At 42.4% G+C, this 27759-nt stretch overlaps 2 protein-coding genes across 5 annotated transcripts; both read left to right on the forward strand.

The window, feature by feature from the left end:
* Positions 1-98: 98 nt before the first annotated feature.
* On the forward strand, positions 99-16251 carry LOC113125269 (uncharacterized). The gene is made up of 16 exons (XM_026298619.1): positions 99-104; positions 2452-2510; positions 2674-2821; positions 2927-3003; positions 3131-3272; positions 3382-3710; positions 3813-3944; positions 4069-4192; positions 4286-4437; positions 4557-4656; positions 4787-4863; positions 4975-5098; positions 5254-5314; positions 5431-5585; positions 5748-6929; positions 16234-16251. Exons 1-16 carry the CDS (start codon positions 99-101, stop codon positions 16249-16251), a joined length of 2886 nt encoding a protein of 961 aa, XP_026154404.1.
* On the forward strand, positions 9346-27555 carry per1b (period circadian clock 1b). 4 transcript variants are annotated; one of them, XM_026315643.2, is made up of 20 exons: positions 9346-9510; positions 16234-17136; positions 17416-17669; positions 17879-18000; positions 18304-18505; positions 18616-18810; positions 19521-19599; positions 20019-20125; positions 20344-20497; positions 20787-21063; positions 21445-21553; positions 21698-21857; positions 21945-22063; positions 22292-22480; positions 22954-23322; positions 23662-24446; positions 24543-24729; positions 25251-25452; positions 25879-26029; positions 26124-27555. In XM_026315643.2, the coding sequence occupies exons 2-20, from the start codon at positions 16724-16726 to the stop codon at positions 26436-26438; spliced, it is 4389 nt and encodes a 1462-aa protein (XP_026171428.1). In that variant the 5' UTR covers positions 9346-9510; positions 16234-16723; the 3' UTR covers positions 26439-27555. The 4 variants fall into 4 exon arrangements, with proteins under 4 accessions (XP_026171428.1, XP_026171445.1, XP_026171455.1 ...); XM_026315660.2 differs by having other exon boundaries at positions 22292-22438; XM_026315652.2 differs by lacking the exon at positions 9346-9510 and adding an exon at positions 12712-13336.
* Positions 27556-27759: the final 204 nt, after the last annotated feature.

The following is a 27759-nucleotide window of genomic DNA, read 5'->3' on the forward strand; positions in this document are numbered from 1 at the left end:
TTAAAGTGGTAGTGCCCCCACCAGAAAGCAGTGCACCGGAAGTACAGCAAGAGGACTCAGTCACCACTACATCCGGAGTCGTTTTGTGTTGCGAAAAAATGGCGGTATTCTGTATAAAATCTTTTTCTTGATATTATAATTTAAATGCTGTTAAGCGAGGCGCATAAAAACATATCCCATAACTTCCCCCAGCTTAATTATGACAAGTCAAAAATCTTTGTAGGTGCATACACACTGTTGTGCCCTAAAATGCTCCCTGCAAAGGAATGCCCACGGATGTAATCGCTTATTAATTTATGCAAATACAAAAAATAAAGTGAAGTTAAAAGACAGGCATGGACAGTAGCACTGAGGAGAAAGGAGACTGCCCAGCTGTCTGCAGCTGTCCTTAGAAAACACTGACTCAATGGACTGATAACAAGGTTATAGGAAGGAGAGATCCCGTTAGGTTTTACATTTCCAGGCCATCTTTGCAAAGTAAGTGCAGCTGGAAAAGTGTTTCTCTATAGATGCAGCTCTAAGTCATTTCTTGGTGCTTTTTTGTAGGACACAACAGGTGGACTGGTTTATCAGAATATATAACTTTTGAAATAGCATAAACTGTAGTTATTCGTCTCTATGTGGCCCTGTGATGGACTGGTGACCTGTCCAGGGTGCACCCCTGCTTCTCACCCAAAGAGAGCTGGGATAGACTGCAGCCGATCCCCATGACCCTAAATAGGAATAAGCAGGTATAGATAATGGATGGATGGATGGATGGATGGATGGATTTTAATATTGCCAATTGTCCTATACTATAAATACAGTTCTGATATTTGTAACGTACCAAAGTGCTGAAAAAATGGTGATAAATTCAGTGTACTGTGATTAAATACACATACATGCATCCACAGGCACAAAGCTCCCTGCCCAACACGGTGGGTTGTGGTGATGTATCACAATAATGGACAGCAGTGGCTTATACTGCATTTAAATATATTTTGTCCCTAACAAGTACTACCAAAGTCCAAAATGTGGCTGTGATCATTAACTGGGACTTTACATTTTACAGCCATAACAAAATGACATCACAAAAAACAGCTATCATTAAGGGCCAGAAAAAATAAAATTAATGCAGCCTTAATTATCAGTCTGGCAATAATTCTTACTTTCATGAAGGTGATCATTTTAAGCACCTGTAAGACTTTCTCATAGTCACATAAATGTCATTTCAGAACTGTATGTCACTGGGTGAGACGATTCCTGTGCTGTTGGATGAAACACAATGGCAACACAAATAGGTAAGTCAACCACTCCAGTTCATTCAGCTGTGACCTAGATTTGCTTCAGGGATTTTTACAGTATGTTTGCATTGCAATAATTGCAGTACATATTATTTACAGTCAATAGCCCCATTTAGATCACATCCTAGTTGAAATGTTGACAGGTATTAGCAGAAAAACATACTTGATGTACCAAAAATATAAGCACTAATTTTCGCATTTCAAATTAATGCATGTTATATTAATGGATTATGATTACTGATGCATTATTGTGTATATCGCTTTAATGTTACAGTAAAAGTGGAGCTAATGTTAAGTACCTTATGTGATATCAATTTGAAGTACTTCAGGTACTGCTGGGAAGCTTTTAAATTTCCCACTGGGAATCAATACAATTTTATGATTATACTGTTTTTGGTTTTATTATTCTGGAAAGTAGCAAAGGAAAAAGTACAATCTGCCTCTTAAATGTAGTGAAGGGTAAGGGTGAACTATCAGAAAATGGAAATACTCAAGTAAACCTGAAATACCAGTACTTGAGGAACAGAGACAGACATATTAGCACAAAATGCATAAAGAAGCATATATATTTGTTTTACTATTCAACTCATCACATTGTTTTTAGGAATTAATTGTTCAGAAATGATGTAATATGAGATCCCCTCTTGAAATATCAAAACCCCTGACATCTGGTTTGTGCAGAAAATTAGTGAAGCTAATTTTCCCTGTTTTCCCTAAATATCACATCCTTAAGTGTAATCTGTTTTTTTTTAAACTACATAGTGAATTCTGAGGTTCTAATTTATTCGTAAAGATAATGGTAGCATGTGACATCATCGCATACATGCAGGTTCTAGACCCATAATATCGAGCATTCCAAACACTTTAGTACACTGGTGCACATTTGCAAACTGACCTTCGATATCTACAGTATAGAGAAGAGCTTGCTTAAACTTGACCCAGTTTACTCAAAATTGAGTTACCTACCAACAGCTGCAAGGATGTTTTGCCACCTTTGCAGACGAAAGAAGGTATACACTGGATTTTCTTCTGTCTAAACTGGTAGTTTGATTTTGCACATTAAGAAGACTGGCTATTTTTTTTTGACTTGTTTTTTGTCGATTTCTCTGTGAAGCAGCTAATTGTGTATCTGTTACATGTAATCATTTATGGTTTCATATATTTTAAGCAGAAAACACAACTTAGTGTGGAAGTTGGAGACAAGCAGAGCTCCACCCCACATAAGAGGTAAAACAACTGAATTACTTTGCATTTTATGATGTCTTATACATTGTTTTATTTAATTTGTTGTGATACACAGATACAGTACATAGAAACTAGGGGCATGCTGACTACAGTACAATTACAGTACAAAGTTAATTAATCATCTGTGTTTTCTCGTTTTTGCCAGTGTCAATTTAGAGCAGGACCTCAAACAACAACATGCAGTCCCCGACACTCTGGCCAAATCTTCAGCCACAGTCTCAACACCAACTGATTCTCCACAGGAAAAATCTAAGAAGGTTTCCTGGTGGCGAAGGTGGCTCTTTCTCAAGAAGGCATGTTTACCAGAGCTGTGAATAATAACTACTGAACAAAATGTTGCAGTTATTTACTCTTGTTTTAATTGTGTTTAACTGGATTCATGTATTTGTAATCAACAGAAAACCAAGAAAGTGACTCCACTAAAGGAGAAGGCACAAGGCACAAATCTCCCATCATCCTGTGCCACTGGAGAGATGTATGAGATATTTTTTTTAACTGACTGAACACTTTATTGGTGTTCGTTTTATTTTGTTCCACCTCGTCATTTTATTACTGTTACTGGAGCACTCACTTGAATATCATGTGTTTCCATTTCTCACCAGTCTCGGGACCATCAGTGATTCAAAGGGTGGTGAAACTGGTGTCCAGGAGGCTTCGCCCACCACTGATCCTCCAGTCTCCACTGAAATTCATACTAGAAAGAAAAAGTCAAAGAAAAGGGCTTTTTATTGGTTTCACTGCAAGGTATGCTCCACAGAGCTGTTGCTAGTAATACCAGCCGTGGTGTCTGCATGTTATGTGAATATTGGCAGAAAAACTCACTATGTAGCTTTTTTTTTGCTGCATCTTAAAGGTGAAGTCACTACTTGATGCCGATCACGAAGCTGAGAAAAACTTCAACTTAGACAAGAAGTCAACTGAAGATGAGCCAAACAAGACCAACTTAAATGACAACAGCAGTGAGAATAACAGCAAGATCTACAACGACGAAGTGAATACTTTAGTCACTGCTGAGATTGGGATCCCCATACCCCCAGAGTCCACCCCATGCGGACATGGTGGGAGACTAAAGGACAATTCTAACAACACTGATCTGTGGAAAAACATATCTGGAAACCTAACAAATCAGTTTTCCTCATGCAACACAAAGAAGGTCTCCAGAAAAGAGCTGAGCCACCTTGGGTAAGCCCTGGCATATGGTTTAGTTTAGTATCAGTGTATTTTCATTCCTGAAATAGGCCTGCAACTAAAACATGCACTGTCATGTACTTATCTTCTTTTAAGATTTCCTAACCTGGCGCAGACTTGCTACATGAACTCCGCTCTGCAAGGCCTCCTGACACTAAATCATTTCATTCAGGAGGTCCACAATCAGGAGAAGACATGGCAGTTTCACGCCAAATGTCAGCTCATCAGGTGCAATATCTCAAACACACTAAAACAGATGTTATCACTCTTTGGTTTGTCCACCATTGCAAATCAATGCAAACCCTAACAAAATCTAAAATCATCCTTTCCTTTTCACTTTTGCTCTTTCTAGAGGGTTAGCCGAGGTCGGAGTTTGCCGCTTCTCCAATAACAAGGCGGAGAAGAAAAGTGCCCTGACTGCTTTTAAACAGACAGTCGCTGAGTATAACTCAGAGTTTGAAGATAACAGACAGAAAGTTAGTGCACTTTTGACTGACAATACACAGCACAGTCCCATACTGCTCTTGAAAAACTGTTAGAAACCCGTGTTTTTGTATGTTTTTGTGCAGGATGCCCATGAGTTCCTCAGCTGTGTTCTGGACCTGCTGAGATCTTTGTCATTTGAGCTGCACACAGCAGCAGCTGACATGGGCATCAGTTACACATGCCCTGTAACGGCTCATATGGCCTTCCAGATGTTGAGCACCAGAACCTGCAAAGGGTATGAACACACAGTCAGACATTTTTACCCTTAGGATGCAGAGATTCCCTGTGTTGACATGAAATTATTCATTTTGGGTTTAAAACTTCTCATTCATGAAATTTTTGTGTCCTCTGCAGATGTGGAATCCAGTCTATGAGGGAGGAGGAATACATCAACCTCTCGCTAGACCTGGTGCCTGGAGGCTCAGTGAGCCAGTGTCTGCAGGAGTACCTGAAAGTAAGTGTCTTCCCCAACGCATCCACACACTGCACCAGTTATACGATGAGGCCCAAAACAGCTTTGTGTGTATCACTCGTGAAAATATTTAAAATTAAAACCTGCTTCATAATCCTGTTTCCTGCTGCAGGAGGAACAATTAGAGTATCGATGTGAGTGCGGTGCTGAGGAGTCATCACAGCAGCAGTCATTTTTGACCCTGCCAAAGTGAGTAAAATGACATCCGTCCTAAAAGCCTGAAAACCTGACCACAGTGCAGTCAGGTGTTGTCTACCTCTTTTATTCTGACCATCTCTCTCTTCCATCTTGTTCTGTTAGTGTGTTGATCCTCCATCTGAAAAGATTCAGATTCACTCCATTATTCAACCTGGAGAAGGTGACCAGCCCCGTGATTCTGTCAAAGGAGCTTGTGTTAAATCCTGAATCCAGTATTACCACACAGGTAAAGATAAATTTCAGTATGTTTGCTTGACTCAACATGACTTTTCAGAATATACAATGATCTCACAACAAAGATCTTGTTAAAATATAATAAATCAGATAGCCTACAGAAATTAAGTGTGTTCGTGTGTGCATCTGACTGTTGCTCCTTCCTAGACAACAACCCACTACTCTCTGGTGAGCATCATCAGCCATTTGGGCTCCACAGCTCACTCTGGTAAGTGTCTGGTTGTGTTTTGCAGCCACACATGCTGAATATGAGTCAGATGTCACGGTCTATGAATACACAGCCGGTTCAGATGTATCATTAACAAGTGTGTTTTCTCCTCTCAGGCCATTACATCTGTGATGGTGTTTACCGAGAGGAACCAGATAAGATGACAGCCCACTGGTTGACATACAATGACAAAAACGTTAGTGAAACAACATGCGCCTCAGTCTGTCACCAGCGGCAGAAAACAGCATACCTGCTGTTCTACGAAAAACAGGTAAGAGAAAAGCTCTATACATTTTTTTTCTTTTTTAGATGCAGACAGACACGTAACATTCATGTTTTTGGCAAGTTTTCTGTAGAGCTGGGAAAAAATCTGCTTTTCAAAGTAAAAAATATAACATTACACTATGCTAATTTGTATTGTTTGCTTTTTAAGCCTTCCTTAGAGCCCCAGTCTGCTGACCTCCAACCTCAGAACCCGACTCGGTCAACTGCCAGCCTCAAAGCCCTGCTCAGTCAACCACCACCCTTAAAGTCTCTTTCTTTGCGCTGCCAGCCTCAGACACCCAGTTGGTCGACCCCCAACCTCAAAGCCCCGCTCTGTCGACCGCCACCTTCAAAGCCTCTCTCTTTGGGCTGCCAGCTTCAGAACCTATCTTGGTCGACCCCCAGCCTCAAAGCCCCGCTCTGTCAACCGCCACCTTCAAAGCCTCTCTCTTTGGGCTGCCAGCTTCAGAACCTATCTTGGTCGACCCCCAGCCTCAAAGCCCCGCTCTGTCAACCGCCACCTTCAAAGCCTCTCTCTTTGGGCTGCCAGCTTCAGAACCTATCTTGGTCGACCCCCAGCCTCAAAGCCCCGCTCTGTCAACCGCCACCTTCAAAGCCTCTCTCTTTGGGCTGCCAGCTTCAGAACCTATCTTGGTCGACCCCCAGCCTCAAAGCCCCGCTCTGTCAACCGCCACCTTCAAAGCCTCTCTCTTTGGGCTGCCAGCTTCAGAACCTATCTTGGTCGACCCCCAGCCTCAAAGCCCCGCTCTGTCAACCGCCACCTTCAAAGCCTCTCTCTTTGGGCTGCCAGCTTCAGAACCTATCTTGGTCGACCCCCAGCCTCAAAGCCCCGCTCTGTCAACCGCCACCTTCAAAGCCTCTCTCTTTGGGCTGCCAGCCTCAGAAACCCAGTTGGTCGACCCCTAGCCTCAAAGCCCTGTTCTGTCGACCACCACCTTCAAAGCCTCTCTCCTTGGGCTGCCAGCCTCAGAAACCCAGTTGGTCGACCCCTAGCCTCAAAGCCCTGTTCTGTCGACCACCACCTTCAAAGCCTCTCTCCTTGGGCTGCCAGCTTCAGAACCTAACTTGGTCGACCCCCAGCCTCAAAGCCCTGTTCTGTCGACCGCCACCTTCAAAGCCTCTCTCTTTGGGCTGCCAGCCTCAGAACCCCACTTTGTCCAATACCAGCTTCCATGCCCCAGCTCTACTGACCACCACCCTCAGTGCCCCAGCTCTTTTCACTGACAAGGACCTTAGAGAAGATACAGACCACTGGCTGACATACAATGGCCTGTCTACAGCATACTGTCCAGAGTCCAGCTCGTTCCTGAGTTTGTACCAGTCTCACAGGGTAAGCAGCCAAATGCAGTATTTTGGAGCCATTTCCCATTTTAGGCCAATTACTCTTCTGGTTTTTAAACCAACGATACTGTTCTCAATGTGTTTCATTTCATTCTCAGTATTCAAGAATTTGGAGGTCAGGGAGCTGTACCTTAATAACAAGGACATGAACCAGCACTTTGAGAGCAGGAATTGTTAGCACAGCAAACTGCTGTGCTAAGTTATGTAGTTGTTACATATTACTGTTGTTGTTTTAATTGCTTTATGTTTTACATTTTAAATAAATATTACGTAACCAACTCATGTTGACATGCTTTCTGGGTGGCACTGTAAAACCTTTGGGATGTCAAGAAAGCAGCACTGTTAAAAACAGTTGTAAATATTAATTTAAAATGGCAATAAATTTGAGATATATATTCCTTGTGATAGTGACAGAAATGGTCCAACTGAAATGTTAAATCCACATCTGCATCCATTACTCAGCCATCTTAATGCAAAGTCTCTAAAACTGTAGATCCTGTTCAGTGAAGGTTTTCTCTGCCATCTACAGTCTCTTTTATTCAAAAGTTGATTAAACTGCTTGGCCTACTATAGTAATAATAGAAGAAGAAGAAGAAGAAGAAGAAGAAGAAGAAGAAGTACTTATTAATCCCCAAGGGGAAATTCAGTTGTTACAGCAGTTATTAAATTTGACATTATTTAAATTATATTTATTAATAGTAATTCATGAAGTAATTAATAAAGTAATAAAGATATAATAGATATAATACGAAGCTCTTCACATGCTTCCACACAGGAAATGCACATTCTAATTCAATACATCGTCTCTCCTGCAGCTGCTTTTTTTTTTCAATTTAAATCAATATTCAGTAGGTTTGACACACAATTACATGTTAATATAATATCCACATCAGTCCCACTGGCAAATAATGCACAATCTGCAGCTCCATGCAGCTTTTAGCTTATTGCTCTGAATATATAACCTGCACAAAGGCAAGCTCAGGCAAGCCAAATGCAACCTACTAAATACCAAAAAGCAGAACCCAAAGCACCTACTGACTGCTAAAGAGAACATGTAGCTAGAGGAATATCAGGATTATTTCAAATGGACTGTCCAAGTGGTAACAGAGAAGAGCTTCTTATTGATTGAGAACTTCATATTTGTACACAGGACGATCTACCATATCTGATTGTGCATATATTACTTTATATGACATTGTAGTCAAGTTAAATAAATGATCATGCATTTTAAACTCTTGCATTTATATCCTAAATGTAGTTTATTTGGTTATTGTATTGTAATCATGACTGAATCTTGATTGATGAATCATCTCAAACACAGTAAATGAAGAAAGGCTGAATTTAAATGAGATATTATATTTGTATTTTGCATAGGATTTCACATATGATCTTCCGTTATATTAAATCTGCTCCCGTTTCTGGTGTTAGTCTAGTATTACTTGTTTACACGTTGGCATGTGCCCTACAACTGCTCTGTTTACAGCTATTCAACAACCACCCCGTCGTCCGCGTGCCTTCAGTCAGTGCAAGCAGAACAAATGACGTCATCGTGTTGGGAGCACGTTGACATGTGCATGCCGAAACCTTTGCGCAGCCGTAAATACGAGACAAACGCGCAGCAGAAACACCCCTCAGTGGGTCTATACAGGCACTGGTTAATGGATGCAGTTGACTTGACTATACTCATCTAATCACTGAGCACACACTCTGTCTGCCAGTTACAATGTGACCAAAACTCTTTCTTTTATGCACAAGCTGTTTGAAGACATTGGCATGACTTTCAGAAGTTGATTTTAGATATACAGTAAAATAAAGTCCACTTTTACTATGCGTTTTGCAGAAACATATCGCAGAAAGGTTTAAAAAGTTTATTTCCATTAAATACTACTAGACTACTTCTTGCCACTTCTACTACTCCTGCTACTTGTTACCACTGCTAAGGATGATGATATTGTTGCCATTATCGTTATTATCGTTGTTGTTTTGAGCCCATTAGTGACACATTTAACTATTAACACATCCTCATGGTTGAGTATTAACGAACATAATGTGCCAAATTGTGACTGCAACCTTCTAACAGGAAATACTGTATATAATTAAAATACTCTACATAATAGTGCGTATTAGTAATAGCCACCTCCCAGTACAAAATGTTCTTGCGATGCTACTACGGGTATTTCTGTTAACCCAGTGTGGGCATGGTCTACGCCCTCTCGTGTTCCTGTGTGTTTGGAAATGAACTCAGTACCAGTCACTCTGCAACGTGACTACCGAGCCCCGTGCAGCTGGCCACGCCCCTCCCAGCCAATCAAAACGCGCATGGGCGGGTTTGGGCGGGGTCACGGTTTTCCTGCTGTCCAATCAGATCGCCTGATTCAATATTACTTGCCAGGCCAGCCACTGGCACGTGTGTCCCTACGTGTAAAGTACTGTTAGGGAACGAACAAAAATGTCTGGACAGCAGATACACACAGCTAAGCAAAGGCAGTCCAGCTTATCAGGATTTACTCTTTTACATTTTCGAGTACCTCGTCGTGGAATATTATCATCGTTTTTGAAACATACCTAAGGTAAACGGGGGTTGTGTTAGTGTTGTTGTCGTGTATGTAGCTTAGAGCTATTATGCTAGCTGTTACTGTCCAAACTGTATCCACCCCTCTACAGTATTTAGCTGTCTTCTATTACACCCCTAAATTGCTATTTTAAGGTAGTCCTATTAGAAGTTACTAAGAAATGTTACAATGTTAAAGGCGAAATCTGCGCTGCATTTCAGTCCTAAACGTGTCGCTTCATTCAACTTGTAAGAACACATTTAATAACTTAACGTTTGGGGGTGTTACAATAGTACCTGAAAATGTTTGTTTACATGAGAATATCATGGTGTATTTGTTTAAAACTGACTGAACCTCTCAGTTTCTGTGGCTTGGACGTGCTTGGCTGTTGCACAATGTAATATAAGGGCTGTAAAGTGCGCCACTGTGATATTTTATGAAGTGCTGTATTTGCAAACCATTACGTGAGGCACGTTGTTTACAATTTTTCTTGTGACAGAACACAAGATAAACTATCGGTTTATTATTACTGCAGTCGTGATCCTGGGTGTGTAGCCTATTCACAACCCTTCTTTCTATGTTCTGCGTTGGCAGGCATTTATCGCTTGCTCACACAGTGAAATTAGAGCACACAGCATTTCAACACTCAAGAGTCCAGTAAATGGCTTATGCGCGATTAGGAGTAGTTCGGAAAGCCCCATTTGATCCAGTTACCCAACTTCATATTTTTTGCATTTATTTTCATTTATTATTGTATTCAAAGATTTATTATTCACAACTTTGTGTTATGGAATCAATAGAAGAGGTTTTATGATGGTTTTATGATTTTATCACTCCAAGGGAAATTTAACTCAAAGGAAGTTCTAGTTTTGATCCACTAGAGGCTCCTCTGCTCTTAATGTGCACTTTGCTTGTTGCCTTTTTTGCAGATGCACTTCTACTCATATGATATTCTCCTTGTTGTTGCAGTGTTGTTTATGGCTTGGCATAGGTGCAGTGCTACTTGTGCAGAAAGCATACTTCTAGCCAATCAAATCATATCCTGTGATTTACAGGAGCTGGACTCCACTCGTGCATGCACATTACTCCACTGACTTTGTCTGTTAAAGTTGCACATTGCCTACACAGGCTCTCCTCTAATCATAGCCTGGAAGCTGGCAACATAAAAAAAAACCCCAACAAAACATCACACTGCCCTAGCAAAACTTGTTTATAATATGTATTCATAATTCACCTAGAAAATTTAGCAGGCTGGCATCTTAATATTATTTTCTGCAATTTCAAACTGGTTGGATGGATTGGTTTACAAAGGTAAAAGAAGGTAAAAGAAAGCTCAACTTAACCCTACCTTATCTAATCTGAGAACCACTAATAAGTCACAGAGAAAGAGTCATGGGTGGGCACCATAAAGAGGGCTCCTACTCCTTATGCATAATAAGCAAATCAAGCTTGACAGTTTTGACACCAGTGCTTAACACTAATTTTGCATTAGTGACAGAGGTGGTGAGATGGCCAGCAGTGGCAGACGTGGTGTGAACAACATTTAAACATTTAGACTGACTCAACACATGAGGCAAGTAAACAATCTATAGTTTACCTGGCAGTAATTGTTTTGTAATTGGGAAATAGTAATACACCAGCATTGCCTCAAATTGACTCCAATAGGTGAAGCAGAAGAGAAGCAACACAATTTTCTTCCTGTTCTGTTTACAGGAACATTGTTTGCACATCTACTGGTCACAAAATACACAGTGTCTTTCCAACAGAATCTCTGTTTTGCTATAAACTGCACTAACCTGCCTTAAAGACAAAAACAAAAAGCTTAAGGCTGAAAAGGACAGAGAGGGAGAGCGATTTTGGGTGAATAGTTAGGTTGTAGAGGGATTGTGTGTGTCTTCCATGTTCTCAGATGGCAATAAACAAACATGGCTATCTTAATTTACCACAGGCTGCCAGGAAAAGGCTTACTGGTGGCTCTTAAACATGTATTAGGTGGTAGGATTTCCACCTAACCTGTAAATAAAGGTTGTCTTGTAATTTATAATGATTATTTCCATGTTTGATTCTGCACATTTACACAGTTTTCGCTCAGTTTCATCTACACATTTGTTGTCTTTATGTGCAGATATATAGATTTGGACAATTCCATGTTTGCACTGTTTATTTGTGCTGTGCATATTTGGTCTATCAAGGATTTATTCTGCAGTCTGTCAAATCTGTTATACTTGGATATGATTTGACACATGGTTATGTGAAGCAGATAATATTAAATATGTCTTCATAATTTCCAAATTACTATTTAGGGTAAAAAAATGTTAACACCAGAAACTTGGTATGTAATATAAACCTCTGATACTAATGCTAAATGAGACTGATGTAATTATGTGTTCTATTTTATACTACAGTTAAACATCTGTCACCATCTGGAAACTTCTTTACTTTTTTTAGGTTCGCATTAGAAGATCTTTCAGGAATTTTTTTTTCCCCTGTAACTTTAACTACAGAAACAGGGCAGTGGGGCAGGGGACTACATAGGAAATAATTACTGCAAACTATAAACAAATATTAAGCGATCTATTAAAGTAGCAATTTTACTTGACATAGATTGGGGATACTTGATGACTTTGTGATGATTTATTAGTTAGGCTTGGGGATGGTGAACATTTTTGTTTTTATTTTGTTTTTATTATTAGGACAATTAGCTGCACTGGATATATCAGCATGCTGCTAAATGTAAAGTTAATGTAATGAACGATGAAGAAAAGCATAAGAGCTCATCTTTATCACAAACATCACAGTCTGTTCTTTGACATTTTTGTAATTGGCTTGAGTATGTTTTAATACTTTTGACGGTTATACCTAAAGTGCCCAGGATGCACATTAGTTTAACAGCAATCAAAAAGAAAATATGGTTTTCTGAGTCAGTGTCATAATAAAATAACCACACAGCAGATCACATATATCATCAAAGGCTTGTGCTGTAGGTTTTAGGTATGCCAACTAGTGGATTATTAAACAAATGTTACTGATTTTATGAATCTAGTATGTTTTTTAAACCTCAGAATAGGCTATGAACCTTTGGCTCCAGTGTTACACTATTATAATATAGTGTCCACACAAGTCGTCAGTTCACTTGACTGTAAGTTAACCTGGTTCAGCAATCTGTAAGGCTTTTGGAGAAAGCCGTTATCTGAGGTGCCAGCAATGGTAGAGGTTGTGCCATGTTGTACTTTGTGGTTTTGTGTCTCTCCCTTTAGGAAATCACAGATTTATTATATTTACAAACGTAAACTAGTTGTAGTGGAGAATATTAGAAGACGCTCTTTGTTTTATAAATCTACATTTGTGAATCAGCTGGCGCATCTGCTCCTCGCCTTGATTATTCAATAGACAAACCCGAGGCGGAGCTGGGACCGGTGCGTGTCAGACGTTCTCCGAGCCGGACCCGTCGCAGGCAGCCCAGCCTCTACAAGGCGTGCTCTCTCATTGGTCCAGCGAACGGACCAATCAGCGACGTGCGGGGCTGCGGGAAACACCGCCTCGGACACGTGCCTTATGTACACAAGAAACGAAAGCGGGACATAGCTACTGTGTAGGCGCGGATGCGCCCCGGACAGAGCCATGTCGAACAGGGTGTGACGAGAACGGATCTCACTCCTCTTTCCAGGGTTCATGGGCTAATACAGGCATGGTGGGCTGCTCGGTGCTGCGAAGAAGCGGCTTGTTTCGGCGCAGAGGAGACGTTCACACATGTTCACGCACGGGGACACGTTACACCTTCCCGCAGCATCCATCTGTGCATTGCAGTAGGGAAGTGTGTAATTTTACGGTGAATACATTAAAGGTAGTAGCGTCTTTCTTGTAATAATGTATTCATATAGTCTGTAATACCAAACAGTGACTGTACATACTGTAGCTGTGATCACATTCAGTCAGATGGATACATGTAATGAAAAGTTCATCTGTGAACAATTATGTTGCAGCTTTTACAAGTTATGCGTTTGTGGCATGGCTTCCTGTACTGTATGTACTATTTGGCAGTACAAATGCACACAAGAAGTCACGTTCAGTAACTTTAACTGCAGCTGCAGTATTATTTTTCTAGCTGATAAAGCTGTGGATTTTTCTCTGGTTAATACTTTAATTGCAGTAAATGACCATCAGACTTTCCAGAGCCATGGAAAACTAAGAAAACCTGACACAGTCACATCAGTGGAGGTGCATCCTCTCACTTTTTGATGATATGCTCTAATGTTGTGATTGTCACTTATGTTATATAGATACTCTGCTAAAGTAATCAGTTGAATTTCCATTCAGATAGTACACTGTAATTACTGTCACTCCTCCAATTACCTCTCCAGCTGAGTGAGATAGTTTGGAGCTTTACAGATACAGTGCTTGTTTCTCATTAAGATCACAGTGAGCAGATATGCAGCCAGCTGCTGGAGCTGAGCCCAGCCAAAATCAGGTGGAAAAGTGCTGTTTCACGGGCAATAATAATCTATGACTTTGCTCAATTTAATAATGTGGTTATAATGTGCTATGTTCTTAAACACTACAGTGATGCTTTTGCAGATTTGTTGCTTAAATAAATAGGTAAACAAGAATGTGACGTTGACAGCAGTCAGTTGTCCAACTTAACATGTAAATTGTGGTTTGCCTTGAGATGGTGTGTAGACTACCACGTGTCTTCTCTTGGCAGTCGCTTTCAGCCTGATGGCAAAGTGTTTCATCTCTAGAGCAACACTGTGAACAACAGACATGAATTGAAATAAATGTGAGACAATAGAGACATTTGCTGGAAAGAAATGTTACACCCTAAACAAGCTGTATATTTTCCAGAGACCCAGGTGGTATCACTGTGTCACCCTGACTGCCCCAAAGTGCATTTTTCATAGTGTAATTATAATCTGTACCTCATCTGCATATGTACAAAAATACACTATGCGTTAATTACGACTCATGCAAATCACTTTGTAAGTCACATGAAAGTTTACATAACACAGAAAATAACACGTATGTTGGCCTGGGCACAAGGCAGCATTAACCAAATCATAGCACACAGCAAAATATTTTCCTCATTCTTTTCCAAGATACATACTGACTTGCATAATCAGAGACTGGTCTTACTGAGTGCATGTCCCTATGAGTAATTCAGGCGGGGTGAGCAGCATTGTGGCTCATGGTGTCTCATAGCATACAAAGCTGACCTGGCTCAATCAGTTACTGAAGTGCGAAGTTTGCATGTTCTCCCCATGTGGATTTCTGGTGTCCTCCTACAATCCAAAGACATTCAGGTTAGGTTAGCTAGAAACTCAAGAATGGGAATGTGAGTAGGAATGTTGTGTCTATGTTTTGACAGTCCTTGTGCTCTGCATGCATCAGTGCAAGCTGTGATTAGCTGCAGCAAAGTTTTAGAAGATTGATTAAATCTGGGGATACGTCCTCAAAGCAAATGACCCAGTACGGTCGGGTTAGAAAGTGGGTGGGTGGGTGGGTGGGCCACAATGGCATATCCAGCTGTTGTAGTAGCCTGAGCAGAGTAAAACTCTACATCCACCCACCAACATATGTCTTTGCCGTCATCTGTGGAAGTATGCATGGATGCCATCCTGCCTTGCTCCCACTCATGCCCTTCTTGCATATTTCCAGATGATGATTGCTACTTCCCCCACCCAATTTGGCCATGGTGCACAGGGTTTGCATTGTGCAAGTGTGAATCATCCATCTGACCAAACATAATGCTGATTAGCATTTCATCGCTCGCAAAGAGACAGCATAGTTACATTGATACAGCATCACATGAATGCTATTCCCAAGTTGCCGTGTTTGTTTTAGTTATTTCTGCTACATTTGTCATTAACTGTGCACACCTGTTATCCTCTTGTCAGGACTAATGATCCAGCTGAAAGCACTGCAGTTGTTACGTCAGGAGAGGAAGTTGACGGTTGCCTGAGCTGTCCATGCAGGAACATAGTTAAATCTGTCCTTGACGAATTCTGCATCAAAAGCATCAATGCACACCTGTAGGGGGGTTGTTGGGCAGCTTGCAGTATAAAATTGACAGGATTGACGACTGAGGACCGGCCTCTGTCGTCTTCTGGTTGCGTCTGCAAGGCTTAAAGGATTATAGGTGTCTCCCTTTCCCCAGGAATAAATAGCACTAGACTTTTACTTGCGTAGGTGGTGGCCATGTACGTGTATACTATTTAAAAGCAAACCCTGATTTACAACAGCCCACTGATGTTGAGCTTTGTTCCCTCCTCCTGATGTATTGTTAGTTTTAAGTGACGTCTGGGTAAAAAGGCGACTAAGCTATGACGACTACCAAGTGTCCCCATGCGGTTTTGGCGTTAATGCATGTTCACCTGTTCTATTTTCAGATGCCTGCTTATGCAGATTCTCTATGTAAATAGGAGTAGGACGTTTTTGTCGTTCTTAAAATGTTGTGGTTGTTTTTTCTATATAGTCTGAGTAAAGGACTGAAGTCTACTACAACAACCATACACACTTCCATTATCACAAATATGCAATCTGCACCAAGAGGTGGGGAAAACATTTCAGGGCCATATTTGAATCTTCTTTAGAGGCCAACACAACAAACTGATAAGCATTAAGTTTTCGTCTTGTTGTTGCTGTAGTCCTTGGGAGATACTGGCGAGACCATGCGAAGGGTTTTGTAATCCTAGAGGTAATTCATTCTCTTTTTCTGTCCATTTCTATCTTTTTCTGTCTCCTCAGGTGGCCTTTAGCACCTAGATCAACACATCTCCCATACAGAGAATGAAGAGAATGTTTTTGGCGACTACCAGGAGCTGTTTTTCTCACTCTCCCTGACAATCTCTCATCCCATCTGTTGGAGCGTTTAAGCCAAGATTCTTTCATAATCAAAATTCATCTCTTGTCTGCATTACTTTGAGTGACATTTTTCTTGTAGCTAAAGAAAAATTGCTATCCTTTTGGAAAATCACCTTTTGTTTATTATTAATCATTTTGGAAGAGTTTCCAGCCATTTGAAAATCTACACTTTTTTAAACCTTCAAAGTTGGGCTCAAAGCCCAAAACACTATAAATTTAACAGTTTTTTCAGGAGAAACGATGAATTTCTCTTCTTTGTTCATTTAACAAGCAGACAACTATGATTCATCTGTGTATACATAGTAGCCCCACTTAAACGAAAGTTGTTACTGTTTTCACCTCGGCTAACATCTTAGCCTCATCCTACTCTAGTATGAGTTATGACAACTCTAAACACCCAGCAGCAACACTCGGGGGACGAGTGGCAAGGGCCGATGACAAAGACAATGGCCATGAAGCAGCGTCCCAAGGGTTAAACTCTCCAAAAACCGGTGGTGGTCAGTGTAGTGCCAGTGTCACCATTCAGGAGCAGGGACATGAAGACAGGGGAGGCTCGTCTCCCAGCGGGGGGTCAGGATCTGGAGGTTTGCCCAGTGACCAAAGAGGGCCCAACTCAGATGATATGGACGGCCTCTCTAGTGGGAACGACTCTGGAGAGAGGGAGAGCGAGGGTGGGATGGAGCGGGAGAACGGGTCACGTGGGCGTCAGTCCACACGCAGCTCCCACAGTTCGTCAAATGGCAAGGACTCTGGCATGATGCTGGAAACCACAGAGAGCAACAAGAGGTAAGAGAAGAAGAGACAAAATCACTTTTCGTGGTTTATATTTGTGGCCTTTGCTGTCTGAAGAATAATTTTGACACTCATATGCACAGTTAATGCAGAGTTGCTTTGTTGAGTTCAGCTGTGAACAATTTGCTTACATACAAAACAGTTGGGCAATCATTATTAGGTTTATGTTTTGTTCTGTTCAGCCCTGCATGTTCTAAACCACATAACACCACACGTGTCAGCAGAGCACCAGTGTGAAGACACACCCATCACTTTCATTCCCACTTGTTACAGCTCCAACTCCCAGAGCCTGTCGCCTCCCAGCAGCTCCCTGGCCTACAGCCTGCTGTCCACCAGCTCAGAGCATGACCACCCCTCCACCTCAGGCTGCAGCAGTGACCAGTCTGCGAGGGTCCAGACCCAGAAGGAGCTAATGAAGGCCATCAAGGAGCTGAAGCTCCGCCTGCCAGCTGAGCGCAAGGCCAAGGGACACTCCAGCACTCTAAATGCACTCAAATATGCACTTCAGTGTGTCAGACAAGTTGGAGGTGAGGTGATTTTGATTGTAGTTTCTTAATGTTTTCTTTTTTCATCCCACAATAGTTGCAGTGTCTATGTGACAGACAAAACATGACCATTTATCAAGTGCTGAAATTAAAACCCCTTTTACATGTTTTACAGTTTTCTTATATTCCTGCATGTAATGCTGTCTTTACGTGTATCTACACCCTGACTGATCTATTTTTAATCTTTCCAGCCAACAAAGAGTACTACCACAAGTGGAGTGTGGAGGAGTGTCATGGCTGCAGTCTGGACTTGTCTGCCTTCACAATTGAGGAGCTTGACAATATCACCTCAGAATACACCCTCAAAAACACTGTAAGTTCATTATCAACCGCAGCAGAAAGTTTGTTTGTTTTTTTTTTTTTCTTTTTTGAAGTATAAGGTGTAACTGCATGGAAAGTAACATTATTATTAAAAATTAGATTATTATTAGCTTATACTTTCTCAGTAAACATTTGCTTGGCTTGAGTGCAGAAAGATTCTTCTTCACATGCCTGAATTCAGTAAGAGTATTTGACATGACCAAGCTGCCAAATTCAAGAAAGATTTCATTGGCAGTTTGTTGTTTGTGGAGAAGTCTGAATTCTCACTAAATTCTTGGGCCTTTTTTCATTCCAGGACACGTTCTCTATGGCTGTGTCATTTTTGTCAGGGAAAGTCGTGTACGTATCACCACAGGGCTCGTCTCTGCTGCGCTGTAAGCCAGAGTGTCTCCAGGGGACTATGTTTTCTGAGCTTTTGGCCCCACAGGATGTCAGCACTTTCTACAGCAGCACAGCACCATGTCGCCTGCCTTCGTGGGCCTCCTGCATCGGGTCTGGTGAGCTGAAATAGAGAAATTTGCAAAAGTGTTCAAAGAGGGGGAGTAAGTTTTCATAGCCAGTAAAATGTTAACAGCATACTGACTGGATGTCAAACTCAATCCTCCAGCGTCTCCTCCAGTCGACTGCACACAAGAGAAGTCCATGTTCTGTAGGATCAGCGCTGACCGGACGCATGGTGGCGAGATGCGCTACTACCCATTTCGCCTGACACCATACCAGCTCACCATCAGAGACTCAGATGCTGCTGAGCCACAGCCCTGCTGCCTGCTCATCGCAGAGAGGGTTCACTCTGGATACGAAGGTGATATATACTGGCATCTTCAATTAATCTGTCTACCTACTCTGTGTAAGGTATAATTTGGTTGTGCAATGGAGTTTTCCAGATGAGATGGTTCCCCTACAGTGTGTGAAAAAGAGCAAGCTGTCATGCAATATAGAGGAGAGGATTGATGAAACCAGTGCTAATAAGTACTGCTCCTCACCATGTGCTTTGTTGTGGCTGTGCAGCACTGATAGTGTTATGTCAGGGAAACCCAGGTTTCACAGCTGTGGTATATTTCCGAGAAATGGATTATCAGCTTCACTCTTCATCATTTTCTGCTTTGGATGAAATTTGGCCTATTTGTTTAGCATGATGAGATTCTTCTTGCATGTAGATGTAACCACTATTGGAGGCAGACACTATTTGGGTTGTTTGAATAGAGCACATCTTCAGATACAGTAATTATGAACTTCACTTATTAGTCATTTGCATAATTAAAAACTGGTCAAACACACACTTGAAACTATTACTTACAAAATGATCTGCGATTGGTAGATGGAATTGAAGGAGAGATGAGACAGACTGCGTCTCACTAATTTGGTTTCGAATGCCATACCAAGTTGCCATATTTTCTTGAATATGGATAATACCATAGACACGATATTATTGGATGTCTTTCAGAATTGCAGCTAGCCCACATATACAAGATGGCCTTTTCATCTGATGTGTGCGTTCTCTGTGCATTTCAGCTCCTCGTATCCCTCCAGACAAGAGGATCTTCACCACCAGTCACACTCCCAGCTGCCTCTTCCAGGAGGTAGACGAAAGGTCAGTTGTCTAACTTCTCATATGATTACGAACAGTGACAGTCAAACAATTGTAACTACAGTTTGTTTTTATGTTCATTAAAACTGCTAGCACATACGATATCATCATAAGGTTGAATTCTTTTTTTTTTTACAGTACAGATATTGTCCCTTAAATCATAATGCACTGTTTGGCTGATTCAGTGCAAAGAGAAAAAGGCCACTAGGAAAATTTTTTAAAGTTGTTTATTATTTTCTGCAAATCAACACAAAAATATTAATTACTTAGTGTTACATTTTTTATCTTTCATTCTATCTACACATTAAGTTTATTTTAATTTCACATTTTTTCTTCAGTGAATATTCAGTTTTATCTGACCTGGTTACCGCTCTAGCAAAAAATATACTATTGCTGTCTAATAATCTATGATGTGTTTCCAGGGCTGTGCCATTGTTGGGCTACCTGCCTCAGGACTTGGTGGGGACCCCAATCCTGCTCTACATCCACCCAGAGGACAGGCCCATGCTGGTGGCTATACATGAGAAAAGTGAGTTTGTTAGATTATTATTATTTAAATGGCCTTTTCTGTGATGGTGTCTCCACAAATCCTTTATTGTGTTGTAGTTCTCCCTTATTTTAAGTATCTTTACTTTACTTATGGTGTTTCAGTATTTTATGACACAAAATATGCCATACTTTATATGCAATTTTTGTTGTTCTACCTTAAATTTAACTAGTTATGTCTCCATTGTTGTTTCTCTTCAGTCTTTCAGTTTGCAGGGCAGCCGTTTGACTATTCACCCCTGAGGATGTGCGCCCGCAGCGGGGAATATCTGACCATCGATACCAGCTGGTCTTCCTTTGTCAACCCCTGGAGCAGGAAGGTGGCGTTCATTGTCGGGCGCCACAAAGTCAGGACGTAAGGCTTGAGAACAAATACTACTGGAGCACTAACTAGAAAGCATTTGCAAGGAAGAAAGTGTTTTTGTATGCACATCCATAAAGAGAAACTCAAAGCTTAGAAAGATGGAAGCAGAATGATGTGTTTAGGACAAACTGTCATATACACATATACTGTACAAGATTGTCCTATAGAAATAGAGTACTTGTAGAAGGTTCATCCTTGTCCAAGCCTGAACACATGCACGGTATCACATTCATCTTACCTCTGGTGGTAACTGTCCCTCCGCCTCTCCTTCTGTTTCCAGGAGCCCTCTGAATGAAGATGTGTTCATGACACCACGGGGTTGCGAGGGCCAGGTCACCACGCCTGACATCGTCCAGCTGAGCGAGCGGATCCACCGGCTGCTGGTGCAGCCAGTACACAGCGGCAGCTCTCAGGGCTACAGTTCGCTCGGGTCCAGCGGCTCACGGGGCTCCCGGCGTTCACACCAACAACACCTCAGCGCTTCAGCCACCTCGTCCAGCGACAGCAATGGCCCTGCCATGGATGAGGCTGCTGCTGCCGTTGCCTTACATAAACCTGTGAGTCTGAGCAAAAACTGGATAGGAATCTAAATGCACGTTTTAACAGGTGTTGCCATGGAGGTAATTTAAACACAGAAAAGATACCGTAGAAAATTAATAGAGCTTATGTTGTCCAGACAAGTAAATCAAAAGCTGTTAACCTTCTTAAGAATTTCTATTAGATGAAAAACGTTGGGGATCAAACGCTGCCATAATATTTGCAGTTTTTCCACAATATGCAACATAATTAGTCATCTCTTTTTAAAATGCATAGAACATCAAAAAAATAATTTTCCAGTTGAATATCCAGCTGATTCAACTTGAGGAAAATGAAACTGAAAAGTCACAGTCAAGCCATGTCCATTTAACAAGTCCAGTGTGATTTTTTTTTTTTTGAAGATGACGTTCCAGCAAATCTGCAAAGATGTTCATATGGTGAAGACTAATGGACAGCAGGTTTTCATCGAGTCCCGTAACCGACCACTGCCCAGAAAAAACACCAGCACAGGTAGAACAAAAAGACATCCCATTCAACCTCTGCCCCTGCTAGTGCCCAAAAAACTATAAATGAACAAAAAAAAGGATGTTGAACTTCTTGTTGGCAGATGTTATTCCAAGTTTTCATTACCTGCCATATCTATTCTTCATCCAGGTACAACAAACATCAGAGCCATCAACAGTGACCCAATCAAAGGTTTGATAGCAGACATAACAAAACCGCCCAAAGATTTGGTTCCTGCACCGCTTGTACAGAAGGAGCCCTCTACTGGCTACTCCTACCAGCAGATCAACTGTCTAGACAGCATCATTAGGTGTGCCCACAAATCAAAAGCCACACACTATGTTCTCGTTTTTTGTTAATTTCTGTAATCAACCAACAAGACCTTGCTACTTTGCAGGTACTTGGAGAGCTGCAACATCCCTAACACAGTTAAAAGGAAGTGTGGCTCCTCCTCCTGCACTGCCTCCTCCACATCAGATGACGACAAACAGCAGGAAGCCAGCGGCAATAACAAAGGTACTTTTTAATAATAACCTGGAAACAGTTTGAGTTGTTTTCCATTTGTAAAACCCTCATTCATGCTCTATTCTGATCATGTTAAATAATGTTTTTTTTTTTTGCATGTACTGAATCAGATAATGTTTTGTTTTGTTTAATTGCCTCCATCTATGTGCAACTCGGAGTTGCCTAGATTACTGGCAGGATGGCATACAACAACTAATACTGTCTGTTTATTTTCTGCAGGTGGTTCAATTAGCGTCGTAGGTGAACCACCTCCTCTGCCCCCTCTGACCATGGCCACAAAGGCAGAGAGTGTAGCGTCAGTCACATCACAGTGTAGCTTCAGCAGCACCATTGTGCACGTGGGTGACAAGAAGCCTCCTGAGTCAGGTGGGAATCATCAGCACTCATCTGTAGTGTGTTATCAAGAAGGTTTGTGTGAGGTCCTGGTATTTCTTAATTTGAATTTAATGGCATCTCATATGGGTAAAAGTCAAAAAAAGAGTAAAAAAGAGTGTTACTCTGGTGCACAGCATTGTTTATCCGCTACTGTCTGTATCTTTCTAGGTTTGCTAAGGTTAGACACGATTGGTAAAAAATCATTTATTTGATTTGTTCTTTGAATTTGTAGTTTGGTTCATGCCCCATCTATTAACATGGAAGGGGGCAGGGTTTATGACCTATACTGCAACTAGCCACCAGGGGGCGATCGACTTATGGTGGCTTCAGTTGCGGGAGCTGTCATGCCATCCATCTTTCCATACAATTTCTCAACTCGGCCGTAACCACAAAACTAATGAGTGTTTTGAATTGACCAAGTATGCGTTGTTTACGAATTCTACTTTGATGCTGCTCTAAGATCACTTTTCTTACAGTCGCTCCATGTTTTTCCATGTCTATCATAGACATCGTCATGGAGGAGGCTCCGACAACTCCTACACTGGCGCCTCCCTCCACCACACCAACTCCCCCCTCTAATGCAGCCATCACCCCTCCTCCCCCGCCTCCTCCCCCTCCCCCACCTCCTCAGACAAGTCAGCCAGAGAGGGACAGCTGGAGAAGTGGGAGCGTTGGAGGAGGAGGGAGTGGGGGAAGCGGAGGAGGCGCAGGAGGCCGTCTGGGTCTGACAAAAGAGGTGCTATCTGCCCACACCCAGCAGGAGGAGCAGGCGTTCCTCGACCGCTTCAAGGACCTCAGCAAACTGCGCGTGTTCGATCAGACGGTGTCTTCGACTGTGCACTGCCATACCCCAGCTGCCAACCCTCTGTCACGAGGTAGAGCCACGCAGCTCTCACCAACCTGACACACGCACAAGGCACCATAAAACACATGACAGCATAAACACAAAAAAGCAATGAGACGTTCAAGATATTAAATGTCCTGGTGCTATACATGCAGCCCAGAAAATGAAAAGGTTTTTATGATAAATAAAAATAAGAATATGGATGCATTACATTCCCAGGGTGTGTGGGAAAACAAGAAGTAGTTGCTTGCTGTTTTTAGTTTTAGATTCAATAATGTCAAAAAACGAGCAGATCAAGACTCTATGATGGATCTGTATCATCAAATCAGCAATTCTCAAACCTGTCAATCTGATGTCTTCTCTTTCTCAGGAGTGCGTTGCTCTCGTGACTACCCAGCAGCAGGAGGTAGTCACAGACGTGGTCGTGGTGGTAAGAGGCTCAAGCACCAGGAATCATCTGACCAACACAGCTCTCTGGGCCTCAGTGGGAGCCACCGAGACCCCAGACACAATGCACCCCCCATGCCCCTCAACATGCCCATTGGGCCTCCAACAAACTCCTCCTCCTGGCCATCTGTAGGGTCCCAGGCCAGCATTCCTGCTGCCCCATTCGCCCCTAGTATGCTTCCAATCTATCCAGTTTACCCACCACTTCCACAGCACTTACCCATGCCAGACCCATCACGTTTTCCCCCAACCCAGATGGTACCTCCCATGATGGCCCTGGTTCTTCCCAACTACATGTTCCCCCAGATGGGGGCGCCCATGTCTCAGCCAGGTGCTACCCCCGGACACTTTTACAATCCCAACTTCACTTACCCCGGTACTACCCCGGTCCCTGTTCCCATCCCCACCGCTGTCACCAACCCCATGCCCATTCCAGGCACCTGTGCTCCGTCCCGTAGCAGCACCCCACAGTCCAACAGTCAGACGCCTGCTGACCGCGAGGGGGCAGAGTCCCCCCTCTTTCAGTCCCGATGCTCCTCCCCTCTCAACCTGTTGCAGTTGGAAGAATCACCAAGCAACCGGTTAGAAGTCGCCACTGCTCTGGTTGCATCACAGCAAGCGACGCCATCTGTGCAGGGCAGTGCAGCCGCAGGTCAGAGCTCAGCCAATCAGAGGAGCTCTGACGACACCTCCAAAGAGAATGAGAATGTAAGCACACAGATGTTCAAGAGAGGAAGCAGTTATGTCATTTAAAATTATGTTTATTTCTCGAAGGATTTAACCCTACTTTTTTATCTTCACTAGGGTGAAGCTAATGAGTCCAACCACGACGCCATGTCCACCTCCAGTGACCTTCTGGATCTGTTACTGCAGGAAGACTCGCGCTCAGGAACCGGCTCAGCTGCTTCGGGCTCAGGGTCCTCGGGCACGAGGTCCTCTGGTTCAGGCTCTGGTTCCAATGGCTGCAGCTCCTCTGGCACCAGCGGCACCAGTCAGTACACTACATACTGTTTTTTCTCAAGTGTAGTATGATGTAAAATGTTCTTGGGCTAATAGTTTCCAATTTTCAAGAGTTATGGTCACCCTGACAGTGATTTTAGTTAAGAGTCACATTGCCTGCTTTACTCAGACATTTCAGGGCAAGTGATGCAACAGACAATTATCCCTGAGAGAGAGGAGTGAAATACAATGGATTTCCTTGATAACTCCCCAGAAAACTAGTTTAATCTCTAGAGGTGCAGTACCTCTGCTAGGCAGTCAGTCACAAATTTGTCAGTACAATATTAAATGTATAACTAAAAAAGCAGAATATCATCTCAGTTAGGTGAATTAGAGTTTCTAACTCAACTAAAACTGGAATTAATTCAAAGTTTTGTAATACTTGTATCTTGCTGGAAAATTCATTTGAACAGCTTGGCGCATATATCGCCCAGTCTTTAAGTCTATCGCACTATAAAGCCTGACAAGTCTACTCACAATTATTTTTCTGTTTCCACCTCCTTTTCCGAGCAGGCGGCAGCCACACCAGCAAGTACTTCGGTAGTATCGACTCATCAGAGAACGACCACTTGCGTAAGCAGCCAGCAGGGGGCAGCAGCGGCCGGGGAGATGGAGGCGAGGAGCAATTTATCAAGTGTGTTCTGCAGGACCCCATCTGGCTGTTAATGGCCAACACAGATGACAAGATCATGATGACCTACCAGCTGCCTGTCAGGTATTACACAGAGCACAGTGAGACCAAGGCATCTGTTAATTTATGGTCCTTTCTGGTGCTTTTCAACAGAAGATGGTGAAGGTGTTATGAGGATAAAGATGCTGCATTTTATTTCTTACAAAGCACAGTAGTAACTTTACCTCTTGATGACAGTGTTACTGGTTTGAATGGTTTGAAATTAGCATCAGAGTTTTGAAAAATACAAAATAAATTTCACCTTCACCTTGTAGTAGTTTGTTGGACTAAACGGTACTATGGAAGGATTTGATTTCTTGATTTAGCATTAGCAATTATAATAATTACATAGAATTGTTTAAAAGCACTTAGCCTTGAAGAAGTCCATAGCTGCCATCCGTCAGGCATAGTCTGACACATTAGCTGATAAAAACAAGTTCAAAGTCACCATGTTGTGTGTCTGTTTAACAGGGACATGGAGACAGTGTTGCGTGAGGACCGTGAGGCATTAAGGAGCATGCAGAAACACCAGCCACGCTTCACCGAGGAGCAGAAGAGAGAGTTGAGCCAGGTCCACCCCTGGATCCGAACAGGACGCCTCCCCCGAGCCATCAACATCTCTGTGAGTACACTGAGCCATGAAAGGTTCAAATAAAGAAATCCAGAAATTAAACGTGAAAACACTAACACTGAAAAACACCATCTGTTTCTCTCAGGGCTGCGCAGGCTGCAAGTCTCCCCCCTCTGTGCCTCCCGTGGCCCCTTTTGATGTGGAGATCCACGAGATGGAGCTTTGCAATGTGCTGAAGCCTCAAGAGGAGGGCACCAGTAAGGGCAAGAAAAATGTGTCAGAAACAGCGATGGATGAAGCTCACCTACACGATGAGGACGAGGAAGAAGAGGTAGAAGAGAAAGGAACCAAAACACAAGACAGCAACCAAGACATGACAGCAGAGGATCAGAGAGGAGGCAAAGAAGCTGTGGAGGAAAAGGCCGAGGCTCAGTCGCCTGAGTCTGGCTTGACTCCCTGAGTACTTTAGGTGGCCAAAGACAAAGAACACTATCAGGACTTTTCTATGCTGATAGGCAGAGAAAGAGCAGCTTCCATGACTTTGTGTGCTCAGACCATTAAATGGGGTGTAAGTTGTTAAACGGGCTCTGCCGGGACATTACGGTGCATGCTGATCAAGAAACGGATCAGTCAGGTCATTTGGCCAAGTTCGTTCTTCACGCCCGACTCTGAAGGCAGCACACCAGGCACATTGTATGACTACATATTAAAATGCCTTGGAAGCCACAGGACGTGTACACTCAGTTTTAGAGAGTGAATTAGTTTTTTGTGTAGTTATTTGCATATTTATTGAAGATGTAAAACACTCTGATAGGCCTAAGGTGAATGTGTTGCAAAAAGGCACCTTTGCATAAAGATGGATGTACTTTACCACAGTGTCCTCCTCGACATTTTCATCTCTCCTATTCAGGGTTCAGCTCACAAGGAAAGAAGGGAGCTTACCTGTGACCTTTCTTCTTCTTGAATGTCTCCCAGGTTGTCTGGGATCATGCAGCCAACCAGATCCTGTTTCTCTCAAAGAATCAATTTGATTATTTTTTTTTAAATGTAAAAATTTAGTCTCAAATTTAAGAAAAAGAGAAACTGGTTATTTTGTAAATAATGTGTATATTTTTATACTTTATGCACTGCAAATAGAGTGAATAACCGTGTCGACCAGGGGACTAACCTGGAGTTTTAAGGTTTCTCTTCAGCATGGCATTAGTTTGTGCACTCTCCCCATAGTGAGAAAGGAACAATGCCTCTGAAATTATTCTCTCACAAACTATAATCCCCATACTGTGAGGACCCTGAAGAGCTGTAACGTCTTCAGCGGAGGGAGAGCTTTTGTGTTGCCAGTGTTTGCTCGTGGTGGTAAGTGGCTTTCGAAAGAGGTACCTTCAAAAAGTCTTCAGCATTCAGACGGTATTTACCGGCTTCTTTTCCTCTCTCACCCTCTCTCTGTCTTCTCGTCTCTGTGGCACTGTCTGGTCATGTGATATCCTATGCTTTATGGCGTCAGTGGTGTCCGTGACAGTTTCTTAATATTTTTGTGAAATTCTTTGTACAAAAAAGACAATAAAATCACTTTAAAGGCCTTTAAATGTACCGTCTTGATTTTTTTTCCCTCCTGCTCAGTTAGTTGTGTGATTACATCTCCTTTCAGTCTATTTTTGTCGGTGGGTGTTTTGCAACAGTTGGCCTAGATACTCAGAAGTAGCCAGAATGAACTAGAAGCACAGAGCAGAACGGGGCAGCTGCTTTCCCCACCACAGTCTCCCATTCAACTGTGGTTTCTACAC

The sequence above is a fragment of the Mastacembelus armatus genome, chromosome 18 (assembly GCF_900324485.2).
Source record: "Mastacembelus armatus chromosome 18, fMasArm1.2, whole genome shotgun sequence".
NCBI classification, from domain to species: Eukaryota; Metazoa; Chordata; class Actinopteri; order Synbranchiformes; family Mastacembelidae; genus Mastacembelus; species Mastacembelus armatus.